Genomic DNA, 26,153 nt, shown 5'->3' with positions numbered 1-26,153 from the left:
TCTCTGACTATCTCCCTCCGACTATCTCTTATTGACTATCCCCCTCCGACTATCCCTCTCTGCCGATCTCCCTCCGACTATTCCCCTCGCACTATCTCCCTCCGACTATTCCCGTCCGACTATCTCCCTCCGACTATCTCCCTCTGACTATTCCCCTCCGACTATCCCCCACCGACTATCCCCCTCTGACTATCCCCCTCCGACTATCCCCCTCCGACTATCCCCCTCCGACTATCTCCCTCCGACTATCTCCCTTCGACTATCCCCCTCCGACTATCCCCCTCCGACTATCCCCCTCTGACTATCTCCCTCCGACTATCTCGCTCCGACTATCTCCCTCCGAATATCCCCCTCCGACTATCCCCCTCCGCCTATCCCACTCCGACTATCTCCCTCCGACTATCCCCCTCCGACTATCCCTCTCAGACTATCTCCCTCCGAGTATCCCCCTCCGACTATCTCCCTCTGACTATCTACCTCCGACTATTCCCCTCCGACTATTCCCCTCCGACTACCTCCCTCCGACTATCCCACTCCGACTATCTCGCTCCGAGTATCTCCCTCCGACTATCCCTCTCTGACTATCTCCCTCCGACTATCTCTTATTGACTATCCCCCTCCGACTATCCCTCTCTGACGATCTCCCTCCGACTATTCCCCTCGGACTATCTCCCTCCGACTCCTACCCTCCGACTATCTCCATCCGACTATCTCCCTCGGAATATTCCCCTCCGACTATCCCCCACCGACTATCCCCCTCCGACTATCCCTCTCCGACTATCTCCCTCCGACTATTCCCCTCCGACTGTCTCCCCCCGACTATTCCCATCCGCCTATCTCCCTCCGACTATCCCCCTCCGACTATCCCCCTCCGACTATCCCCATCCGACTATCTCCCTCCGACTATCCCCCTCTGACAATTCCTCTCCGACTATCCCACTCCGACTGTCTCCCTCCGACTATCTCCCTCCGACTATCTCCCTCCGACTACCCCCCTCCGACTATCCCTCTCCGACTATCCCCCTCCGACTATCTCCCTCCGACTATCCCCTTCCGACTCGCCCCTCCCGACTCTCCCCCTCCGACTCTCCCCCTCCGACTCTCCCCCTCCGACTATCCCGCTCCGACTATCCCCCTCCGACTATCCCCCTCCGACTATCGCCCTCCGACTATCCCCCTCCGACTATCTCTCTCCGACGATCCCCCTCCGACGATCTCCCTCAGACTATCTCCCTCCGGCTATCGCCCTCCGACTATCGCCCTCCGACTATCCCCCTCCGACTATCTCTCTCCGACGATCCCCCTCCGACGATCTCCCTCAGACTATCTCCCTCCGGCTATCGCCCTCCGACTATCGCCCTCCGACTATCCCCCTCCGACTATCTCTCTCCGACAATATCCCTCCGACTATCCCCCTCCGACTATCCCCCTCCGACTATCCCCCTCCGACTATCACCCTCCGACTATCCCCCTCCGACTATCACCCTCCGACTATCCCCCTCCGACTATCCCCCTCCGACAATTCCTCTCCGACTATCTCCCTCCGACTATATCCCTCCGACTATCTCCCTCCGACTATCCCCCTCCGACTATCCCCCTCCAACTATCCCCCTCCGACTCTCCCCCTCCGACTCTCCCCCACCGACTCTCCCCCTCCGACTCTACCCCTCCAACTATCCTCCTCCGACTATCCCCCTCCGACTATCCCGCTCCGACTATCCCCCTCCGACTATCCCCCTCCGTCTATCCCCCTCTGACTATCGCCCTCCGACTATCGCCCTCCGACTATCCCCCTCCGACTATCTCTCTCCGACGATCCCCCTCCGACTATACCCCTCCGACTATCCCCCTCCGACTATCCCCCTCCGACTATCCCCCTCCGACTATCGCCCTCCGAATATCCCGCTCCGACTATCCCCCTCCGACTATCCCCCTCCGACTATCCCCCTCCGACTATCGCCCTCCGACTATCGCCCTCCGACTATCCCCCTCCGACTATCTCCCTCCGACTATCTCCCTCCGACTATCGCCCTCCGACTATCGCCCTCCGACTATCCCCCTCCGACTATCTCCCTCCGACTATCTCCCTCCGACTATCGCCCTCCGACTATCGCCCTCCGACTATCCCCCTCCGACTATCTCTCTCCGACAATCTCCCTCCGACTATCCCCCTCCGACTATCCCCCTCCGGCTATCCCCCTCCGACTATCCCCCTCCGACTATCTCCCTCCGACAATCTCCCTCCGACTATCCCCCTCCGACTATCTCCCTCCGACTATCTCCCTCCGACTATCCCCCTCCGACTGTCTCCCTCCGACTGTCCCCCTCCGACTATCCCTCTCAGACTATCTCCCTCCGACTATCCCCCTCCGACTATCTCCCTCTGACTATTCCCCTCCGACTATCCCCCACCGACTATCCCCCTCCGACTATCCATCTCCGACTATCTCCCTCCGACTATTCCCCTCCGACTGTCTCCCTCCGACTATTCCCCTCCGCCTATCTCCCTCCGACTATCCCCCTCCGACTATCTCCCTCCGACTATTCCCCTCCGACTAACCCCCACCGACTATCCCCCTCCGACTATCCCCCTCCGACAATCCCCCTGCGACTATCCCCCTCCGACTATCTCCCTCCGACTATCTCCCTCCGACTATCCCCCTCCGACTATCCCCCTCCGACTATCTCCCTCCGACTATCCCCCTCCAACTATCTCCCTCCGACTATCCCCCTCCGACTATCCCCCTCCGACTATCTCCCTCCGACCATCTCCCTCCGACCATCCCCCTCCGACCATCTCCCTCCGAATATCTCCCTCCGACTATCACCCTCCGACTATCTCCCTCCGACTATCTCCTTCCGACTATCGCCCTCCGACCATCTCCATCCGACTATCCCCCTCCGACTATCTCCGTCCGAGTATCCCCCTCCGACTATCCCCCTCCGACTATCTCCCTCCGACCATCTCCCTCCGAATATCTCCCTCCGACTATCCCCCTCCGATTATCCCCCTCCTATTATCCCCCTCCGACTTTCCCCCTCCGACTATCCCCCTCCGACTATCCCCCTCCGACTATCGCCCTCCGACTATCTCCTCCCGACTATCGCCCTCCGACCATCTCCCTCCGACTATCCCCCTCCGACTATCTCCCTCCGACTATCCCCCTCCGACTATCCCCCTCCGACTATCTCCCTCCGACCATCTCCCTCCGACCATCCCCCTCCGACCATCTCCCTCCGAATATCTCCCTCCGACTATCCCCCTCCGACTATCTCCCTCCGACCATCTCCCTCCGACTATCGCCCTCCGAACATCTCCCTCCGACTATCCCCCTCCGACTATGCCCCTCCGACTACCTCCCTCCGACTATCCCCCTCCGACTATCTCCCTCCGACTATCTCCCTCCGACTATCCCCCTCCGACTACCTCCCTCCGACTATCCCCCTTCGACTATCCCCCTCCGACTACCTCCCTCCGACTATCCCCCTTCGACTATCCCCCTCCGACTACCTCCCTCCGACTATCCCCCTTCGACTATCCCCCTCCGACTACCTCCCTCCGACTATCTCCCTCCGACTATCCCCCTCTGACTATCTCCCTCCGACTATCCCCCTCCGACTACCTCCCTCCGACTATCCCCCTTCGACTATCCCCCTCCGACTACCTCCCTCCGACTATCCCCCTCCGACTACCTCCCTCCGACTATCCCCCTCCGACTACCCCCCTCCGACTACCTCCCTCCGACTACCTCCCTCCGACTACCTCCCTCCGACTATCCCCCTCCGACTATCTCCCTCCGACTAACCCCCTCCAACTGTCTCCCTCCGACTATCCCCCTCCGACCATCCCCCTCCGACCATCTCCCTCCGAATATCTCCCTCCGACTTTCCCCCTCCGACTATCCCCCTCCGACTATCCCCCTCCGACTATCGCCCTCCGACTATCTCCTCCCGACGATCGCCCTCCGACCATCTCCCTCCGACTATCCCCCTCCGACTATCCCCCTCCGACTATCTCCCTCCGTCTATCCCCCTCCGACTATCCCCCTCCGACTATCTCCCTCCGACCATCTCCCTCCGACCATCCCCCTCCGACCATCTCCCTCCGAATATCTCCCTCCGACTATCCCCCTCCGACTATCTCCCTCCGACTATCTCCCTCCGACTATCTCCCTCCGACTATCCCCCTCCGACTATCCCCCTCCGACTATCCCCCTCTGACTATCTCCCTCCGACAATCTCGCTCCGACTATCTCCCTCCGAATATCCCCCTCCGACTATCCCCCTCCGCCTATCCCACTCCGACTATCTCCCTCCGACTATCCCCCTCCGACTATCCCTCTCAGACTATCTCCCTCCGAGTATCCCCCTCCGACTATCTCCCTCTGACTATCTACCTCCGACTATTCCCCTCCGACTATTCCCCTCCGACTACCTCCCTCCGACTATCCCACTCCGACTATCTCGCTCCGAGTATCTCCCTCCGACTATCCCTCTCTGACTATCTCCCTCCGACTATCTCTTATTGACTATCCCCCTCCGACTATCCCTCTCTGACGATCTCCCTCCGACTATTCCCCTCGGACTATCTCCCTCCGACTCTTCCCCTCCGACTATCTCCATCCGACTATCTCCCTCGGAATATTCCCCTCCGACTATCCCCCACCGACTATCCCCCTCCGACTATCCCTCTCCGACTATCTCCCTCCGACTATTCCCCTCCGACTGTCTCCCTCCGACTATTCCCATCCGCCTATCTCCCTCCGACTATCCCCCTCCGACTATCCCCATCCGACTATCTCCCTCCGACTATCCCCCTCTGACAATTCCTCTCCGACTATCCCACTCCGACTGTCTCCCTCCGACTATCTCCCTCCGACTATCTCCCTCCGACTATCTCCCTCCGACTACCCCCCTCCGACTATCCCTCTCCGACTATCCCCCTCCGACTATCTCCCTCCGACTATCCCCTTCCGACTCGCCCCTCCCGACTCTCCCCCTCCGACTCTCCCCCTCCGACTCTCCCCCTCCGACTATCCCGCTCCGACTATCCCCCTTCGACTATCCCCCTCCGACTATCGCCCTCCGACTATCCCCCTCCGACTATCTCTCTCCGACGATCCCCCTCCGACTATCTCCCTCAGACTATCTCCCTCCGGCTATCGCCCTCCGACTATCGCCCTCCGACTATCCCCCTCCGACTATCTCTCTCCGACAATATCCCTCCGACTATCCCCCTCCGACTATCCCCCTCCGACTATCCCCCTCCGACTATCCCCCTCCGACTATCCCCCTCCGACTATCCCCCTCCGACAATTCCTCTCCGACTATCTCCCTCCGACTATATCCCTCCGACTATCTCCCTCCGACTATCTCCCTCCGACTACCCCCCTCCGACTATCCCTCTCCGACTATCTCACTCCGACTATCTCACGCCGACTATCTCCCACCGACTATCTCCCTCCGAACATACCCCTCCGACTATCCCCCTCCGACTATCCCCCTCCGACTCTCCCCCTCCGACTCTCCCCCACCGACTCTCCCCCTCCGACTCTACCCCTCCGACTATCCTCCTCCGACTCTCCCCCTCCGACTATCCCGCTCCGACTATCCCCCTCCGACTATCCCCCTCCGTCTATCCCCCTCTGACTATCCCCCTCCGACTATCTCCCTCCGACTATCTCCCTCCGACTATCCCCCTCCGACTATCCCCCTCCGACTATCCCCCTCCGACTAGCCCCCTCCGACTAGCCCCCTCCGACTAGCCCCCTCCGACTATCTCCCTCCGACTATCCCCCTCTGACTATCCCCCTCCGACTATCCCCCTCCGACTATCCCCCTCCGACTAGCCCCCTCCGACTATCCCCCTCCGACTATCCCCCTCCGACTATCTCCCTCCGACTATCTCCCTCCGACTATCTCCCTCCGACTATCTCCCTCCGACTATCCCCCTCTGACTATCCCTCTCCGACTATCCCGCTCCGACTATCTCCCTCCGACTATTCCCCTCCGACTATCTCCCTCCGACTATTCCCCGCCGCCTATCTCCCTCCGACTATCCCGCTCCGACTATCCCCCTCCGACTATCCCCCTCCGACTTTCTCCCTTCGACTATCCTCCTCCTCCGACTATCCTCCTCCGTCTATCCCCCTCCGACTATCTCCCTCCGACTATCTCCCTCCGACTATCCCCCTCCGACAATTCCTTTCCAACTATCCCACTCCAACTATCCCCCTCCGACTATCTCTCTCCGACGATCCCCCTCCGACTACCTCCCTCCGACTATCTCCCTCCGACTATCGCCCTCCGACTATCGCCCTCCGACTATCCCCCTCCGACTATCTCTCTCCGACAATCTCCCTCCGACTATCGCCCTCCGACTATCCCCCTCCGACTATCTCCCTCCGACTATCTCCCTCCGACTATCTCCCTCCGACTATCCCCCTCCGACTATCCCCCTCCGACTATCCCCCTCCGACTATCTCCCTCCGACTGTCCCCCTCCGACTATCCCTCTCAGACTATCTCCCTCCGACTATCCCCCTCTGACTATCTCCCTCTGACTATCTACCTCCGACTATTCCCCTCTGACTATTCCGCTCCGACTACCTCCCTCCGACTATCCCCTTCCGACTATCTCCCTCTGACTATTCCCCTCCGACTATCTCCCTCCGACTATCTCTTATTGACTATCCCCCTCTGACTATCCCTCTCCGACTATCTCCCTCCGACTATTCCCCTCCGACTATCGCCCTCCGACTAGCTCCCTCCGACTATCTCTTATTGACTATCCCCCTCTGACTATCCCTCTCCGACTATCCCCCTCCGACTATCTCCCTCCGACTATCCCCCTCCGACTATCCCCCTCCGACTATCTCCCTCCGACTATCTCCCTCCGACTATCACCCTCCGACTATCCCCCTCCGACTATCCCCCTCCGACTATCCCCCTCCGACTGTCCCCCTCCGACTATCCCCCTACGACTATCCCCCACCGACTATCACCCTCCGAATATCCCCCTCCGACTATCCCCCACCGACTATCCCTCACCAACTATACCCCCCCGACTATCCCTCTCCGACTATCTCGCACCGACAATTCCCCTCCGACTGTCTCCCTCCGATTATTCCCCTCCGCCTATCTCCCTCCGACTATCCCCCTCCGACTATCTCCCTCCGACTATTCCACTCCGACTATCCCCCTCCGACTATCCCCCTCCGAATATCTCCCTCCGACTATCCCCCTCCGACTCTCCCCCTCCGACTATCCCCCTCCGACTAGCCCCCTCCGACTATCCCCCTCCGACTATCTCCCTCCGACTATCCCCCTCCGACTATCTCCCTCCGACTATCTCCCTCCGACTATTCCCCTCCGACTATCCCCCTCCGACTATCCCCCTCCGACCATCTCCCTCCGACCATCCCCCTCCGAATATCCCCCTCCGACTATCACCCTCCGAATATCTCCCTCCGACTATCTCCCTCCGACTATCTCCCTGCGACTATCTCCCTCCGACTATCCCCCTCCGACTATCCCCCTCCGACTATCCCCCTCCGACTATCCCCCTCCGACTATCCTCCTCCGACTATCCCCCTCCGACTATCTCCCTCCGTCTATCCCCCTCCGACTATCGCCCTCCGACTATCCCTCTCCGACTATGTCCCTCCGACTATCCCTCTCCGACAATCTCCCTCCGACTATCCCCCTCCGACTATCCCCCTCCGACTATCCCCCTCCGACTATCCCCCTCCGACTATCCCCCTCCGACTATCCCACTCCCACTATCCCTCTCCGACTATCTCCCTCCGACTATCTCCCTCCGACTATCTCCCTCCGACTATCTCCCTCCGACTATCCCCCTCCGACTATCTCCCTCCGACTATCTCCCTCCGACTATCACCCTCCGACTATCCCCCTCCGACTATCCCCCTCCGACTATCCCCCTCCGACTATCCCCCTCCAACTATCTCCCTCCGACTATCGCCCTCCGACTATCGCCCTCCGACTATCCCCCTCCGACTATCTCTCTCCGACGATCCCCCTCCGACTACCTCCCTCCGACTATCTCCCTCCGACTATCGCCCTCCGACTATCGCCCTCCGACTATCTCCCTCCGACTATCGCCCTCCGACTATCCCCCTCCGACTATCTCTCTCCGACAATCTCCCTCCGACTATCTCCCTCCGACTATCGCCCTCCGACTATCGCCCTCCGACTATCTCCCTCCGACTATCGCCCTCCGACTATCGCCCTCCGACTATCCCCCTCCGACTATCTCTCTCCGACTACCTCCCTCCGACTATCGCCCTCCGACTATCTCCCTCCGACTATCTCCCTCCGACTTTCTCCCTCCGACTATCCCCCTCCGACTATCGCCCTCCGACTATCCCCCTCCGACTATCCCCCTCCGACTATCCCCCTCCGACTATCTCCCTCCGACTGTCCCCCTCCGACTATCCCTCTCAGACTATCTGCCTCCGACTATTCCGCTCCGACTACCTCCCTCCGACTATCTCTTATTGACTATCCCCCTCTGACTATCCCTCTCCGACTATCTCCCTCCGACTATGCCCCTCCGACTATCGCCCTCCGACTAGCTCCCTCCGACTATCTCTTATTGACTATCCCCCTCTGACTATCCCTCTCCGACTATCCCCCTCCGACTATCTCCCTCCGACTATCCCCCTCCGACTATCCCCCTCCAACTATCTCCCTCCGACTATCTCCCTCCGACTATCACCCTCCGGCTATCCCCCTCCGACTATCCCCCTCCGACTATCCCCCTCCGACTATCCCGCTACGACTATCCCCCACCGACTATCACCCTCCGAATATCCCCCTCCGACTATCCCCCACCGACTATACCCCCCCGACTATCCCTCTCCGACTATCTCGCTCCAACAATTCCCCTCCGACTGTCTCCCTCCGACTATTCCCCTCCGCCTATCTCCCTCCGACTATCCCCCTCCGACTATCTCCCTCCGACTATTCCACTCCGACTATCCCCCTCCGACTATCCCCCTCCGACTATCTCCCTCCGACTATCCCCCTCCGACTATCCCCCTCCGACTAGCCCCCTCCGACTATCCCCCTCCGACTATCTCCCTCCGACTATCCCCCTCCGACTATCTCCCTCCGACTATCTCCCTCCGACTATTCCCCTCCGACTATCCCCCTCCGACTATCCCCCTCCGACCATCTCCCTCCGACCATCCCCCTCCGAATATCCCCCTCCGACTATCACCCTCCGAATATCTCCCTCCGACTATCTCCCTCCGACTATCTCCCTGCGACTATCCCCCTCCGACTATCCCCCTCCGACTATCCCCCTCCGACTATCCCCCTCCGACTATCCCCCTCCGACCATCCCCCTCCGACTATCTCCCTCCGTCTATCCCCCTCCGACTATCGCCCTCCGACTATCCCTCTCCGACTATCTCCCTCCGACTATCCCTCTCCGACAATCTCCCTCCGACTATCCCCCTCCGACTATCCCCCTCTGACTATCCCCCTCCGACTATCCCCCTCCGACTATCCCCCTCCCACTATCCCTCTCCGACTATCTCCCTCCGACTATCTCCCTCCGACTATCTCCCTCCGACTATACCCCTCCGACTATTCCCCTCCGACTATCTCCCTCCGACTATCCCCCTCCGACTATCTCCCTCCGACTATCCCCCTCCGACCATCCCCCTCCGACTATCCCCCACCGACTATCACCCTCCAAATATCCCCCTCCGACTACAATTTACAATTTACAATTTAAATCGCTTTATTGGCATGATAAGTTACATCTTATGTTGCCAAAGCATCAAAATACATTTATGGTTCAGCACATAAACGCAGTTCTATTCATACAGTGTATAAACAGGTATATCCCTGAGTGTATAAATATACATTCGCATTGTTTATATATATTTTTTTCTTAGCTTACTGGTTGTCCCTCTGTTCATGGCAAGCTGCAACATAGTGCGCCGCCAGCGTTACACAGCTTCTCTCCTCTCCCAGTAGGAATGGGAGTTTTTGGTTGTCATTCAGATTTCTGAAATCAGGGCATATTTGTGAGAATTTTTGGTAGAAATTCTCCCTGATGCCCTGATATTTTCCACAAGCTGTGAGGAAGTGCATCTCTGTCTCCACCACTCCCTGACTGCAGTGAGAGCATATCCTGTCCTCTCTTGGCAGCCTGGTCTGCCTGTGTCTGCCTTTTTCGATCGCTAGGCTATGTTCGCTAAGTCTGTACCTTGTCAAGGTTCTTCTCAGTTTGTTATCCTTTACCATGGTCAGGTAATCAGCTATGTTGTATTGTCTGTTTAGGGCCAAGTAGCAATTGAGTTTGCTTTGGGTTTTTGTTGTTTCTGCCCAATATGTCAGATATTTTTCCTTTTGCTTAGCGACGATTGTGTTGGGTCGAATTCTTTGTGTTACCCTGTCACTGTCCTGGGGCTGGTTATTGTTAGTATTGTTAGTAGTTACTTCACTGAGTCCCAGGACTAGTTGACTGAGGGTATTCTTCTTTATGGTCAGCTCTTGGCATTTCAGGGCGTCGTAGTGATAGCATTGGGGATTGCTCATTTGTAGGTGATTCCAAAATTTGGTGGCTCTTTTTTGGATAGTGATTATTAATGGATATTGGCCTAGTTCCGCCCTGCATGCATTGTTTACTGTTTTCCTTTGAGTCCGGAGGATACTTTTACAGAATTCTGCATGTAGGATCTCAATTGGGTGTTTGTCCCATTTTGCAAATTCTTGTTGAGTTAGCGGTCCCCATACCTCACTGCCATAGAGTGCAATTGGTTCAATTACTGATTTGAAAATTTTGAGCCAAATGCTAATTGGGATTTCTATTTGGATTGATTTTTTGATGGCATAGAAAGCCCTTCTTGCTTTCTCTTTCAGTTCATTCACAGCCAGTTTGAAGTTTCCCGTAGAACTGATTTTTAAGCCCAAGTATGTGTAGTTAGTGGTTTGTTCAATTTTGGTTGTTCCTACTGTGAAATTTATTTTGGGTCCCTGATGTTTGGATCTTTGCTGGAACACAAGGACTTTGGTTTTTTGGGGATTTATTGTCAGGGCCCAAGTCTGGCAGTACGACTCCAGCAGGTCCAGGTTTTGCTGTAGCCCCTCTTTAGTAGGTGACAGCAGAACCAGGTCGTCTGCATAGAGGAGGAATTTAACCTTGGATTCATATAGGGTGAGGCCGGGTGCTGTAGATTGTTCAAGTAGTTTTGCCAATCCATTTATGTAAATATTAAAGAGTGTCGGTGAGATTGGCGAGCCCTGCGTCACCCCCCGCCCCTGTGGGAAGTATTTTGTTTGTTTGTCTCCAATTTTAACTGCACATTTGTTGTTTGTATACATTGATTTAATTACATCATATGTTTTCCCTCCTACCCCACTTTCGATAAGTTTCAGGAATAAACCGTCATGCCAGATGGAGTCGAAAGCCTTCTGGAAATCTACAAAGCATGCGTAGATTTTGCTTTTGTTATTGTGAACGTGTTTGTCAATTAGGGTCTGTAGGGTGAAGATATGATCGGATGTTCTATAGTTTGGCAGGAATCCAATTTGGCTTTTACTCAAGACATTGTGCTCCTCAAGGAAGTTTATAAGTCTTTTGTTTATGATGCTACAGAATACCTTCCCCAGGTTACTGTTTACACAGATGCCTCGATAGTTGTTTGGGTCGATTTTGTCCCCACTTTTGTATATGGGCGTTATGAGTCCTTTGTTCCAGATATCAGGGAAATAACCGACACTCAGAACCAAGTTGAAGAGTTTTAGGATAGCCAGTTTCATTTTGTTGTCTGTGTGTTTAATCATCTCGTTTAGTATGCCGTCTGTCCCGCAGGCTTTTCCTGGTCGCAGGTCCTTGAGTTTTTCAAGAAGTTCTTTTTCTGTTATTATGGCGTCCAGCGGGTTTTGGTTATCTTTTATGGCCATTTCTAGCTATCTCCCTCCGACTATTCCCCTCCGACTATCTCCCTCCGACTATCCTCCTCCTCTGACTATCCTCCTCCGACTATCCCCCTCCGCCTATCTCCCTCCGACTATCTCCCTCCGACTATCCCCCTCCAACAATTCCTCTCCGACTATCCCACTCCGACTATCTCCCTCCGACTACCCCCCTCCGACTATCCCTCTCCGACTCTCCCCCTCCGACTCTCCCCCTCCGACTATCCCCCTCCGACTATCCCCCTCCGACTATCGCCCTCCGACTATCCACCTCCGACTATCTCTCTCCGACGATCCCCCTCCGACTATCTCCCTCCGACTACCTCCCTCCGACTATCCCCCTCCGACTATCTCCCTCCGACTACCTCCCTCCGACTATCCCCCTCCGACTATCCCCCTCCGACTATCACCCTCCGACTAGCCCCCTCCGACTATCCCCCTCCGACTATCCCCCTCCGACAATCTCCCTCCGACTATCCCCCTCCGACTATCCCCCTCCGACTATCCCCCTCCGACTATCACCCTCCGACTATCCCCCTCCGACTATCCCCCTCCGACTATCCGCCTCCGACTATCACCCTCCGACTATCCCCCTCCGACTATCCCTCTCCGACTATCCCCATCCGACTATCTCCCTCCGACTATCTCCCTCCGATTATCTCCCTCGGACTATCTCCCTCGGACTATCTCCCTCCGACTATCCTCCTCCGACTGTCCCCCCCCGACTATCCCCCTCCGACTATCCCCCTCCGACTATCCCCCTCCGACTATCCCCCTCCGACTATCCCCCTCCGACTATCTCCCTCTGACTATTCATCTCCGTCTATCTCCCTCCGACTATTCCCCTCCGACTACCTCCCTCCGACTATCCCCCTCCGACTATCCCCATCCGACTATCCCCCTCCGACTATCCCTCTCCGACTATCTGCCTCCGACTATCTCCCCCCGACTATCTCCCTCCGACTATTGCCCTCCGACTATTCCCCTCTGACTATCTCCCTCCGACTATCCCTCTCTGACTATCTCCCTCCGACTATCTCCCACCGACTATTCCCCTCCGACTATCTCCCTCCGACTATTCCCCTCCGCCTATCTCCCTCCGACTATCCCCCTCCGACTATCTCCCTCTGACTATTCCCCTCCGACTAACCCCCACCGACTATCCCCCTCCGACTATCCCCCTCCGACTATCCCCCTCCGACTATCTCCCTCCGACTATCTCCCTCCGACTATCCCCCTCCGACTATCCCCCTCCGACTATCTCCCTCTGACTATTCCCCTCCGACTAACCCCCACCGACTATCCCCCTCCGACTATCCCCCTCCGACTATCCCCCTCCGACTATCTCCCTCCGACTATCTCCCTCCGACTATCTCCCTCCGACTATCCCCCACCGACTATCCCCCTCCGACTATCTCCCTCCGACTATCCCCCTCCGACTATCCCCCTCCGACTATCTCCCTCCGACTATCTCCCTCCGACTATCCCCCTCCGACAATTCCTCTCCGACTATCCCCCTCCGACTATCTCCCTCCGACTATCCCCCTCCGACTTTCACCCTCCGACTATCCCCCTCCGACTATCTCCCTCCGACTATCCCCCTCCGACTCTCCCCCTCCGACTATCCTCCTCCGACTATCCCCCTCCGACTATCCCCCTCCGACTATCCCCCTCCGACTATCACCCTCCGACTATCTCTCTCCGACTATCTCCCTCCGACTATCCCCCTCCGACTATCTCCCTCCGACTATCCCCCTCCGACTATCCCCCTCCGACTATCCCTGTCCGACTATCCCCCTCCGACTATCCCCCTCCGACTATCCCCCTCCGACTATCTCCCTCCGACTATCCCCCTCCGACTATCCTCCTCCGACTATCCCCCTCCGACTATCCCCCTCCGACTATCCCCCTCCGACTATCCCCCTCCGACTATCCCCCTCCGACTATCCCCATCCGACTATCTCCCTCCGACTATCTCCCTCCGACTATCCCCCTCCGACTATCTCCCTCCGACTACCTCCCTCCGACTATCCCCCTCCGACTATCCCCCTCCGACTATCTCCCTCCGACTATCTCCCTCCGACTATCCCCCTCCGACTATCCCCCTCCGTCTATCCCCCTCCGACTATCCCCCTCCGACTATCTCCATCCGACTATCTCCCTCCGAGTATCTCCCTCCGACTATCTCCCTCCGACTATCCCCCTCCGACTATCCCCCTCCGACTATCCCCCTCCGACTATCTCCCTCCGACTATCCCCCTCCGACTATCCCCCTCCGACTATCCCCCTCCGACTATCTCCCTCCGACTATCCCCCTCCGACAATTCCTCTCCGACTATCCCCCTCCGACTATCTCCCTCCGACTATCCCCCTCCGACTTTCACCCTCCGACTATCCCCCTCCGACTATCTCCCTCCGACTATCCCCCTCCGACTCTCCCCCTCCGACTATCCTCCTCCGACTATCCCCCTCCGACTATCCCCCTCCGACTATCCCCCTCCGACTATCACCCTCCGACTATCTCCCTCCGACTATCTCCCTCCGACTATCCCCCTCCGACTATCTCCCTCCGACTATCCCCCTCCGACTATCCCCCTCCGACTATCCCTGTCCGACTATCCCCCTCCGACTATCCCCCTCCGACTATCCCCCTCCGACTATCTCCCTCCGACTATCCCCCTCCGACTATCCTCCTCCGACTATCCCCCTCCGACTATCCCCCTCCGACTATCCCCCTCCGACTATCCCCCTCCGACTATCCCCATCCGACTATCTCCCTCCGACTATCTCCCTCCGACTATCCCCCTCCGACTATCTCCCTCCGACTACCTCCCTCCGACTATCCCCCTCCGACTATCCCCCTCCGACTATCTCCCTCCGACTATCTCCCTCCGACTATCCCCCTCCGACTATCCCCCTCCGTCTATCCCCCTCCGACTATCTCCATCCGACTATCTCCCTCCGAGTATCTCCCTCCGACTATCTCCCTCCGACTATCCCCCTCCGACTATCCCCCTCCGACTATCCCCCTCCGACTATCTCCCTCCGACTATCCCCCTCCGACTATCCCCCTCCGACTATCCCCCTCCGACTATCTCCCTCCGACTATCCCCCTCCGACTATCCCCCTCCGACTATCCCCCTCCGACTATCTCCCTCCGACTATCTCCCTCCGACTATCTCCCTCCGACTATCCCCCTCCGACAATCTCCCTCCGACTATCCCCCTCCGACTATCCCCCTCCGACTATCCCCCTCCGACTATCCCCCTCCGACTATCTCACTCCGACTATCCCCCTCCGACTATCTCACTCCGACTATCCCCCTCCGACTATCTCCCTCCGACTATCTCCCTCCGACTATCCCCCTCCGACAATCCCCCTCCGACAATCTCCCTCCGACTATCTCCCTCCGACTATCCCCCTCCGACAATCTCCCTCCGACAATCTCCCTCCGACTATCCCCCTCCGACTATCTCCCTCCGACTATCCCCCTCCGACTATCACCCTCCGACTATCTCACTCCGACTATCCCCCTCCGACTATCCCCCTCCGACTATCTCCCTCCGACTATCCCCCTCCGACTATCTCACTCCGACTATTCCCCTCCGACTATCTCACTCCGACTATCTCACTCCGACTATCTCGCTCCGACTATCCCCCTCCGACTATCTCCCTCCGACTATCCCCCTCCGACTATCTCACTCCGACCATTCCCCTCCGACTATCCCCCTCCGACTATCTCACTTCGACCATTCCCCTCCGACTATCTCACTCCGACCATTCCCCTCCGACTATCCCCCTCCGACTATCTCACTCCGACCATTCCCCTCCGACTATCTCACTCCGACTATCCCCCTCCAACTATCTCCCTCCGACTATCCCCCTCCGACTATCTCACTCCGACCATTCCCCTCCGACTATCCCCCTCCGACTATCTCACTCCGACCATTCCCCTCTGACTATCTCACTCCGACTATCCCCCTCCGACAATCTCCCTCCGACTATCCCCCTCCGACTATCTCCCTCCGACTATCCCCCTCCGACTATCACCCTCCGACTATCTCACTCCGACTATTCCCCTCCGACTATCTCACTCCGACTATCTCACTCCGACTATCTCGCTCCGACTATCCCCCTCCGACTATCTCACTCCGACTATCCCCCTCCGACTATCTCCCTCCGACTATCCCCCTCCGACTATCTCACTCCGACCATTCCCCTCCGACTATCCCCCTCCGACTATCTCACTTCGACCATTCCCCTCCGACTATCTCACTCCGACCATTCCCCTCCGACTATCCCCCTCCGACTATCTCACTCCGACCATTCCCCTCCGACTATCTCACTCCGACTATCCCCCTCCAACTATCTCCCTCCGACTATCCCCCTCCGACTCTCCCCCTCCGACTATCTCACTCCGACTATTCCCCTCCGACTATCTCACTCCGACTATCTCACTCCGACTATCTCGCTCCGACTATCCCCCTCCGACTATCTCACTCCGACTATCCCCCTCCGACTATCTCCCTCCGACTATCCCCCTCCGACTATCTCACTCCGACCATTCCCCTCCGACGATCCCCCTCCGACTATCCCCCTCCGACTCTCCCCCTCCGACTATCCCCCTCCGACTATCCCCCTCCGACTCTCCCCCTCCGACTCTCCCCCTCCGACTATCCCGCTCCGACTATCCCCCTCCGACTATTCCCCTCCGACTATCTCACTCCGACCATTCCCCTCCGACTATCTCACTCCGACTATCTCCCCTCCGACTATCTCCCTCCGACGATCTCCCTCCGACTATCTCCCTCCGACGATCCCCCTCCGACTATCCCCCTCTGACTATCTCACTCCGACTATCTCCCCTCCGACTATCTCCCTCCGACGATCTCCCTCCGACGATCCCCCTCCGACTATCTCCCTCCGACTATCCCCCTCCGACTATCTCACTCCGACCATTCCCCTCCGACTACCTCACTCCGACTACCTCACTCCGACTATCCCCCTCCGACTATCTCACTCCGACCATTCCCCTCCGACTACCTCACTCCGACTATCCCCCTCCGACTATCTCCCTCCGACTATCTCCCTCCGATTATCTCCCCCCGATTATCTCCCTCCCATTATCCCAAATCCCCCAGCTGGTCCTCGGCAGGGCGAACGTCCTCCCCAATGACATCTTGCATTGCTGGTTGGCCGGGGCTGAGAGGCATTACAGCGCGTCCCTCGGAGGAATTCAGAACAACAGGCCTTCACTTCTAGACACAGACAATCCTGGGAGCACTTGGCAGCTTTTGCGGAGGGAAGAGGCGAGTTCATGTTTCAAGTGTGGGTCTTCTGTCAGAACTCTGGAGGAAAATTACGGATCAGCAGCATTTAAAAAGGAACAGAATGAAGGGGTGAATGAGGCACACACACACACACACACACACAGACATACAGGTACACACAGACATACCTACAGACAGATTTAAACACACACACAGACATGCAGGCACAGACACACAGCCAGATACATATACACAGACAGACATACACACACAGACGCACAGACAGAAGACAGACATACACGCATACACACAGACATACAGGTACACACACACGTACAGACACACATATACAAACACACATACACAGACATACACAAAGACACACACACAGACAGACACACAGAACGAAACACACGCTTACACACACGCAACAACTAGGGATGGGCAATAAATGCTGGCGTTGCCAGTGAAGCCCGCGTCCCAGGAACGAATAAAAATTCCCAGAAACATACAGACAGAGACACACACACACACTCGCTCTGTCCGAGTTTCTCTCTCTCTGACGATGCCTTTCTTCCCACAGAGCCTGCTCCTGGACTCACGGCCTCCCCCGAGCTGATCACACTCCGGGAAGTGGAGCCCATTCTGATGCCAGAAATGGAGGTTTGTACATGATTCCCATCAGCCGATGTTTCAGCAGCAACTCCTGCTCTTCAGTCCAATTTCGCATCAGAACGTCACCCACTTTCCCACTGCTCCCACCCGTCCCGGGCCCATCAGAGAGCTGAGACCCTCACCCCCGCTGTGTCTGGGACAGCATTTGACCCCATGATGGGTGAAACTAGAACTAGGGGGCATAGTCTTAGAATAAGGGGCTGCTCTTTCAAAACTGAGATGAGGAGGAGCTACTTCACTCAGAGGGTGGTAGGTCCATGGAATATGCTGCCCCAAAAAGCTGTAGAAGCTACATCATTACATAAATTTAAAACAGAAATAGACAGTTTCCTAGAAGTAAAGGGAATTAAGGGTTACGGGGAGCGGGCAGGAATTTGGACATGGCCCTGTGCGTAGCGGAGCGGGCCCAGGGGCCGTGTAGCCTGATCCTGCTCCTATTTCATGTGTCTAATTCTGTTAGATTCAGGAGATGGTTCTGTGATAGTGGATTGGCAGTTAGGATCAGATCAGCCATGATCTTATTGAATGGCGGAGCAGGCTCGAGGGGCCGATTGGCCTACTCCTGCTCCTATTTCTTATGTTCTTATGTTCTTATGAAAGGTCAGAGTCTGACCCGCTGATCACTCCCAGTCCCCAGGGGGAAGTGATGGGGTGAGGGTCGGAGTTCAAAGAGGTGTGTGTGTGTGTGACCCCAGGTACAGGGTGTGTGTGTGTGTGACCCCAGGGTACAGGGTGTGTGTGTGTGTGACCCCAGGGTACAGGGTGTGTGTGTGTGTGACCCCAGGTACAGGGTGTGTGTGTGTGTGACCCCAGGTACAGGGTGTGTGTGTGTGTGACCCCAGGGTACAGGGTGTGTGTGTGTGTGACCCCAGGGTACAGGGTGTGTGTGTGTGTGACCCCAGGGTACAGGGTGTGTGTGTGTGTGACCCCAGGGTACAGGGTGTGTGTGTGTGTGACCCCAGGTACAGGGTGTGTGTGTGTGTGTGTGACCCCAGGGTACAGGGTGTGTGTGTGTGTGACCCCAGGGTACAGGGTGTGTGTGTGTGTGACCCCAGGGTACAGGGTGTGTGTGTGTGTGACCCCAGGTACAGGGTGTGTGTGTGTGTGACCCCAGGGTACAGGGTGTGTGTGTGTGTGACCCCATGGTACAGGGTGTGTGTGTGTGTGACCCTAGGGTACAGGGTGTGTGTGTGTGTGACCCCAGGGTACAGGGTGTGTGTGTGTGTGACCCCAGGGTACAGGGTGTGTGTGTGTGACCCCAGGTACAGGGTGTGGGTGTGTGTGACCCCAGGGTACAGGGTGTGTGTGTGTGACCCCAGGTACAGGGTGTGTGTGTGTGTGACCCCAGGGTACAGGGTGTGTGTGTGTGTGACCCCAGGTACAGGGTGTGTGTGTGTGTGACCCCAGGGTACAGGGTGTGTGTGTGTGTGACCCCAGGGTACAGGGTGTGTGTGTGTGTGACCTCAGGTACAGGGTGTGTGTGTGTGTGACCCCAGGGTACAGGGTGTGTGTGTGTGTGACCCCAGGGTACAGGGTGTGTGTGTGTGTGACCCCAGGTACAGGGTGTGTGTGTGTGTGACCCCAGGGTACAGGGTGTGTGTGTGTGTGACCCCAGGTACAGGGTGTGTGTGTGTGTGACCCCATGGTACAGGGTGTGTGTGTGTGTGACCCTAGGGTACAGGGTGTGTGTGTGTGTGACCCCAGGGTACAGGGTGTGTGTGTGTGTGACCCCAGGGTACAGGGTGTGTGTGTGTGTGTGTGACCCCAGGTACAGGGTGTGGGTGTGTGTGACCCCAGGGTACAGGGTGTGTGTGTGTGACCCCAGGTACAGGGTGTGTGTGTGTGACCCCAGGGTACAGGGTGTGTGTGTGTGTGACCCCAGGGTACAGGGTGTGTGTGTGTGTGACCCCAGGGTACAGGGTGTGTGTGTGTGTGACCCCAGGGTACAGGGTGTGTGTGTGTGACCCCAGGGTACAGGGTGTGTGTGTGTGTGACCCCAGGGTACAGGGTGTGTGTGTGTGTGACCCCAGGTACAGGGTGTGTGTGTGTGTGACCCCAGGGTACAGGGTGTGTGTGTGTGTGACCCCAGGTACAGGGTGTGTGTGTGTGTGAGCCCAGGTACAGGGTGTGTGTGTGTGTGAGCCCAGGTACAGGGTGTGTGTGTGTGTGACCCCAGGGTACAGGGTGTGTGTGTGTGTGACCCCAGGTACAGGGTGTGTGTGTGTGACCCCAGGTACAGGGTGTGTGTGTGTGTGACCCCAGGTACAGGGTGTGTGTGTGTGTGACCCCAGGGTACAGGGTGTGTGTGTGTGTGACCCCAGGTACAGGGTGTGTGTGTGTGTGAGCCCAGGTACAGGGTGTGTGTGTGTGTGACCCCAGGGTACAGGGTGTGTGTGTGTGTGACCCCAGGTACAGGGTGTGTGTGTGTGTGACCCCAGGGTACAGGGTGTGTGTGTGTGTGACCCCAGGGTACAGGGTGTGTGTGTGTGTGACCCCAGGGTACAGGGTGTGGGTGTGTGTGACCCTAGGGTACAGGGTGTGTGTGTGTGTGACCCCAGGGTACAGGGTGTGTGTGTGTGTGACCCCAGGTACAGGGTGTGTGTGTGTGTGACCCTAGGGTACAGGGTGTGTGTGTGTGTGACCCCAGGGTACAGGGTGTGTGTGTGTGACCCCAGGTACAGGGTGTGTGTGTGTGTGACCCCAGGGTACAGGGTGTGTGTGTGTGTGACCCCAGGGTACAGGATGTGTGTGTGTGTGACCCCAGGTACAGGGTGTGTGTGTGTGTGACCCCAGGTACAGGGTGTGTGTGTGTGCGATCCCAGGGTACAGGGTGTGTGTGTGTGTGACCCCAGGTACAGGGTGTGTGTGTGTGTGACCCCAGGGTACAGGGTGTGTGTGTGTGCGATCCCAGGGTACAGGGTGTGTGTGTGTGTGACCCCAGGTACAGGGTGTGTGTGTGTGTGACCCTAGGGTACAGGGTGTGTGTGTGTGTGACCCCGGGGTACAGGGTGTGTGTGTGTGTGACCCCAGGTACAGGGTGTGTGTGTGTGTGACCCTAGGGTACAGGGTGTGTGTGTGTGTGACCCCAGGTACAGGTGTGTGTAGACCGGGCCCTGTCACTCCTCTTCTGTTCCTCCTTCAGGTGGAAAAAGACCTGCCGGAACTTACCATGCGTGAGCTCGAGGACTTCATGGCCGAGGATTTCAAGTTTCCCGAAGAGCCCGGCCGGTTGGTGCGGAAGATTCCGGGGAAGAGACAGCCCAGAGAAGGTAGACGAGTGTGTAAGGGATCGCTGTGTAGACCCCCCTATGTGAGAGTGTGTAAGGGATCGCTCTGTAGACCCCCATGTGAGAGTGTGTAAGGGATCGCTGTGTAGACCCCCCTATGTGAGAGTGTGTAAGGGATCGCTCTGTAGACCCCAATGTGAGAGTGTGTAAGGGATCGCTGTGTAGACCCCACTATGTGAGAGTGTGTAAGGGATCGCTGTGTAGACCCCCCATTGTGAGAGTGTGTAAGGGATCGCTGTGTAGACCCCCCTATGTGAGAGTGTGTAAGGGATCGCTGTGTAGACCCCCCTATGTGAGAGTGTGTAAGGGATCGCTCTGTAGACCCCCATGTGAGAGTGTGTAAGGGATCGCTGTGTAGACCCCCCTATGTGAGAGTGTGTAAGGGATCGCTCTGTAGACCCCAATGTGAGAGTGTGTAAGGGATCGCTGTGTAGACCCCACTATGTGAGAGTGTGTAAGGGATCGCTGTGTAGACCCCCCATTGTGAGAGTGTGTAAGGGATCGCTGTGTAGACCCCCCTATGTGAGAGTGTGTAAGGGATCGCTGTGTAGACCGCCCTATGTGAGAGTGTGTAAGGGATCGCTCTGTAGACCCCGCTATGTGAGAGTGTGTAAGGGATCGCTGTGTAGACCCTCCTATGTGAGTGTGTGTAAGGGATCGCTGTGTAGACCCCCCTATGTGAGAGTGTGTAAAGGATCGCTGTGTAGACCCCCCTATGTGAGAGTGTGTAAGGGATCGCTGTGTAGGCCCCCCTATGTGAGAGTGTGTAAGGGATCGCTGTGTAGACCCCCCTATGTGAGAGTGTGTAAGGGATCGCTGTGTAGACCCCCCTATGTGAGAGTGTGTAAGGGATCGCTGTGTAGACCCCCCTATGTGAGAGTGTGTAAGGGATCGCTGTGTAGACCCCCCTATGTGAGAGTGTGTAAGGGATCACTGTGTAGACCCCCCTATGTGAGAGTGTGTAAGGGATCGCTGTGTAGACCCCCCTATGTGAGAGTGTGTAAGGGATCGCTGTGTAGACCCTCCTATGTGAGAGTGTGTAAGGAATCGCTCTGTAGACCCCCCATGTGAGAGTGTGTAAGGGATCGCTGTGTAGACCCCACTATGTGAGAGTGTGTAAGGGATCGCTGTGTAGACCCCCCAATGTGAGAGTGTGTAAGGGATCGCTGTGTAGACCCCCCTATGTGAGAGTGTGTAAGGGATCGCTGTGTAGACCCCCCTATGTGAGAGTGTGTAAGGGATCGCTGTGTAGACCCTCCTATGTGAGAGTGTGTAAGGGATCGCTGTGTAGACCCTCCTATGTGAGAGTGTGTAAGGGATCGCTCTGTAGACCCTCCTATGTGAGACTGTGTAAGGGATCTCTGTGTAGACCCTCCTATGTGAGAGTGTGTAAGGGATCGCTGTGTAGACCCCCCTATGTGAGAGTGTGTAAGGGATCGCTGTGTAGACACCCCTATGTGAGAGTGTGTAAGGGATCGCTATGTAGATCCCCCTATGTGAGAGTGTGTAAGGGATCGCTGTGTAGACCCCACTATGTGAGAGTGTGTAAGGGATCGCTGTGTAGACCCTCCTATGTGAGAGTGTGTAAGGGATCGCTCTGTAGACCCCCCATGTGAGAGTGTGTAAGGGATCGCTGTGTAGACCCCACTATGTGAGAGTGTGTAAGGGATCGCTGTGTTGACCCCCCTATGTGAGAGTGTGTAAGGGATCGCTGTGTAGACCCCCCTATGTGAGAGTGTGGAAGGGATTGCTGTGTAGACCCCCCTATGTGAGAGTGTGTAAGGGATCGCTGTGTAGACCCCCCATGTGAGAGTGTGTAAGGGATCGCTGTGTAGACCCCCCTATGTGAGAGTGTGTAACGGATCGCTGTGTAGACCCCCCTATGTGAGAGTGTGTAAGGGATCGCTGTGTAGACCCCCCTATGTGAGAGTGTGTAAGGGATCGCTGTGTAGACCCCCTATGTGAGAGTGTGTAAGGGATCGCTGTGTAGACCCCCCTATGTGAGAGTGTGTAAGGGATTGCTGTGTAGACCCCCCTATGGGAGAGTGTGTAAGGGATTGCTGTGTAGACCCTCCAATGTGAGAGTGTGTAAGGGATCGCTGTGTAGACCCCCCATGTGAGAGTGTGTAAGGGATCGCTGTGTAGACCCCCCGATGTGAGAGTGTGTAAGGGATCGCTGTGTAGACCCTCCTATGTGAGAGTGTGTAAGGGATCGCTGTGTAAACCCTCCTATGTGAGAGTGTGTAAGGGAACGCTGCATAGACCCCCCTATGTGAGAGTGTGTAAGGGATCGCTGTGTAGACCCCACTATGTGAGAGTGTGTAAGGGATCGCTGTGTAGACCCCCCTATGTGAGAGTGTGTAAGGGATCGCTGTGTAGACCATCCTATGTGAGAGTGTGTAAGGGATTGCTGTGTAGACCCCGCTATGTGAGAGTGTGTAAGGGATCGCTGTGTAGACCCCCCTATGTGAGAGTGTGTAAGGGATCGCTGTGTAGACCCTCCTATGTGAGAGTGTGTTAGGGACCGCTGTGTAGACCCCCTATGTGAGAGTGTGTAAGGGATCGCTGTGTAGACTGCCCTATGTGAGAGTGTATAAGGGATCGCTGTGTAGACCCCCCTATGTGATAGTGTGTAAGGGATCGCTGTGTAGACCCCCCTATGTGAGAGTGTGTAAGGGATCGCTGTGTAGACCCCCCATTGTGAGAGTGTGTAAGGGATCGCTGTGTCGACCCCCCTATGTGAGAGTGTGTAAGGGATCACTGTGTGGACCCTCCTATGTGAGAGTGTGTAAGGGATCGCTGTGTAGACCCCCCTATGTGAGAGTGTGTAAGGGATCGCTGTGTACACCCCCCTATGTGAGAGTGTGTAAGGGATCGCTGTGTAGACCCCCCTATGTGAGAGTGTGTAAGGGATCGCTCTATAGACCCCGCTATGTGAGAGTGTGTAAGGGATCGCCATGTAGACCCCCCTATGTGAGAGTGTGTAAGGGATCGCTGTGTAGACCTCCGTATGTGAGAGTGTGTAAGGGATCGCTGTGTACACCCCCCTATGTGAGAGTGTGTAAGGGATCGCTGTGTAGACCCCCCTATGTGAGAGTGTGCAAGGGATCGCTGTGTAGACCCCCCTATGTGAGAGTGTGTAAGGGATCGCTGTGTAGACCCTCCTATGTGAGAGTGTGTAAGGGATCGCTGTGTCGACCCTCCTATGTGAGAGTGTGTAAGGGATCGCTCTGTAGACCCTCCTATGTGAGACTGTGTAAGGGATCTCTGTGTAGACCCTCCTATGTGAGAGTGTGTAAGGGATCGCTGTGTAGACCCCCCTATGTGAGAGTGTGTAAGGGATCGCTGTGTAGACCCCCCTATGTGAGAGTGTGTAAGGGATCGCTGTGTAGACCCCCCTATGTGAGAGTGTGTAAGGGATCGCTGTGTAGACCCCCCTATGTGAGAGTGTGTAAGGGATCGCTGTGTAGACCCTCCTATGTGAGAGTGTGTAAGGGATCGCTCTGTAGACCCCCCATGTGAGAGTGTGTAAGGGATCGCTGTGTAGACCCCACTATGTGAGAGTGTGTAAGGGATCGCTGTGTAGACCCCCCTATGTGAGAGTGTGTAAGGGATCGCTGTGTAGACCCCCCTATGTGAGAGTGTGTAAGGGATCGCTGTGTAGACCCCCCTATGTGAGAGTGTGTAAGGGATCGCTGTGTAGACCCCCCATGTGAGAGTGTGTAAGGGATCGCTGTGTAGACCCCCCTATGTGAGAGTGTGTAAGGGATTGCTGTGTAGACCCCCCTATGTGAGAGTGTGTAAGGGATCGCTGTGTAGACCCCCCATGTGAGAGTGTGTAAGGGATCGCTGTGTAGACCCCCCTATGTGAGAGTGTGTAAGGGATCGCTGTGTAGACCCCCCTATGTGAAAGTGTGTAAGGGATCGCTGTGTAGACCCTCTATGTGAGAGTGTGTAAGGGATCGCTGTGTAGACCCCCCTATGTGAGAGTGTGTAAGGGATTGCTGTGTAGACCCCCCTATGGGAGAGGGTGTAAGGGATTGCTGTGTAGACCCTCCTATGTGAGAGTGTGTAAGGGATCGCTGTGTAGACCCCCCATGTGAGAGTGTGTAAGGGATCGCTGTGTAGACCCCCCTATGTGAGAGTGTGTAAGGGATCGCTGTGGTAACCCTCCTATGTGAGAGTGTGTAAGGGATCGCTGTGTAGACCCTCCTATGTGAGAGTGTGTAAGGGAACGCTGCATAGACCCCCCTATGTGAGAGTGTGTAAGGGATCGCTGTGTAGACCCCACTATGTGAGAGTGTGTAAGGGATCGCTGTGTAGACCCCCCTATGTGAGAGTGTGTAAGGGATCGCTGTGTAGACCATCCTATGTGAGAGTGTGTGAGGGATTGCTGTGTAGACCCCGCTATGTGAGAGTGTGTAAGGGATCGCTGTGTAGACCCCCCATGTGAGAGTGTGTAAGGGATCGCTGTGTAGACCCCCCTATGTGAGAGTGTGTAAGGGATCGCTGTGTAGACCCCCCATTGTGAGAGTGTGTAAGGGATTGCTGTGCAGACCCTCCTATGTGAGAGTGTGTAAGGGAATGCTGCATAGACCCCCCTCTGTGAGAGTGTGTAAGGGATCGCTCTGTAGACCCTCCTATGTGAGAGTGTGTAAGGGATCGCTGTGTAGACCCCCCTATGTGAGAGTGTGTAAGAGATCGCTGTGTAGACCCTCCTATGTGAGAGTGTGTAAGGGATCGTTGTGTAGACCCTCCTATGTGAGAGTGTGCAAGGGATCGCTGTGTAGACCCTCCTATGTGAGAGTGTGTAAGGGATCGCTGTGTAGACCCCCCTATGTGAGAGTGTGTAAGGGATCGCTGTGTAGACCCCCCTATGTGAGAGTGTGTAAGGGATCGCTGTGTAGACCATCCTATGTGAGAGTGTGTAAGGGATTGCTGTGTAGACCCCGCTATGTGAGAGTGTG

General features: G+C 56.5%; 1 protein-coding gene across 1 annotated transcript in view; it reads left to right on the top strand.

Annotated features, from left to right (window-relative positions):
• Nucleotides 1–26,153, top strand: part of LOC147119553 (meiotic recombination protein REC8 homolog) — a 179,638-nt gene that overhangs the window by 110,703 nt on the left and 42,782 nt on the right. The window contains exons 5-6 of the mRNA XM_085983756.1: nt 17,808–17,887; nt 21,042–21,168. Coding sequence (XP_085839882.1) covers nt 17,808–17,887; nt 21,042–21,168 — 207 coding nt within the window. The remainder of the gene's footprint in view (nt 1–17,807; nt 17,888–21,041; nt 21,169–26,153) is intronic.

The sequence above is a fragment of the Somniosus microcephalus genome, chromosome 4 (genome assembly GCF_052327205.1).
Source record: "Somniosus microcephalus isolate GS21.2 chromosome 4, FLI_Smic_1.0, whole genome shotgun sequence".
In the NCBI taxonomy this organism is placed as follows: Eukaryota; Metazoa; Chordata; class Chondrichthyes; order Squaliformes; family Somniosidae; genus Somniosus; species Somniosus microcephalus.
This window is presented reverse-complemented; position numbering and strand designations above follow the sequence as displayed.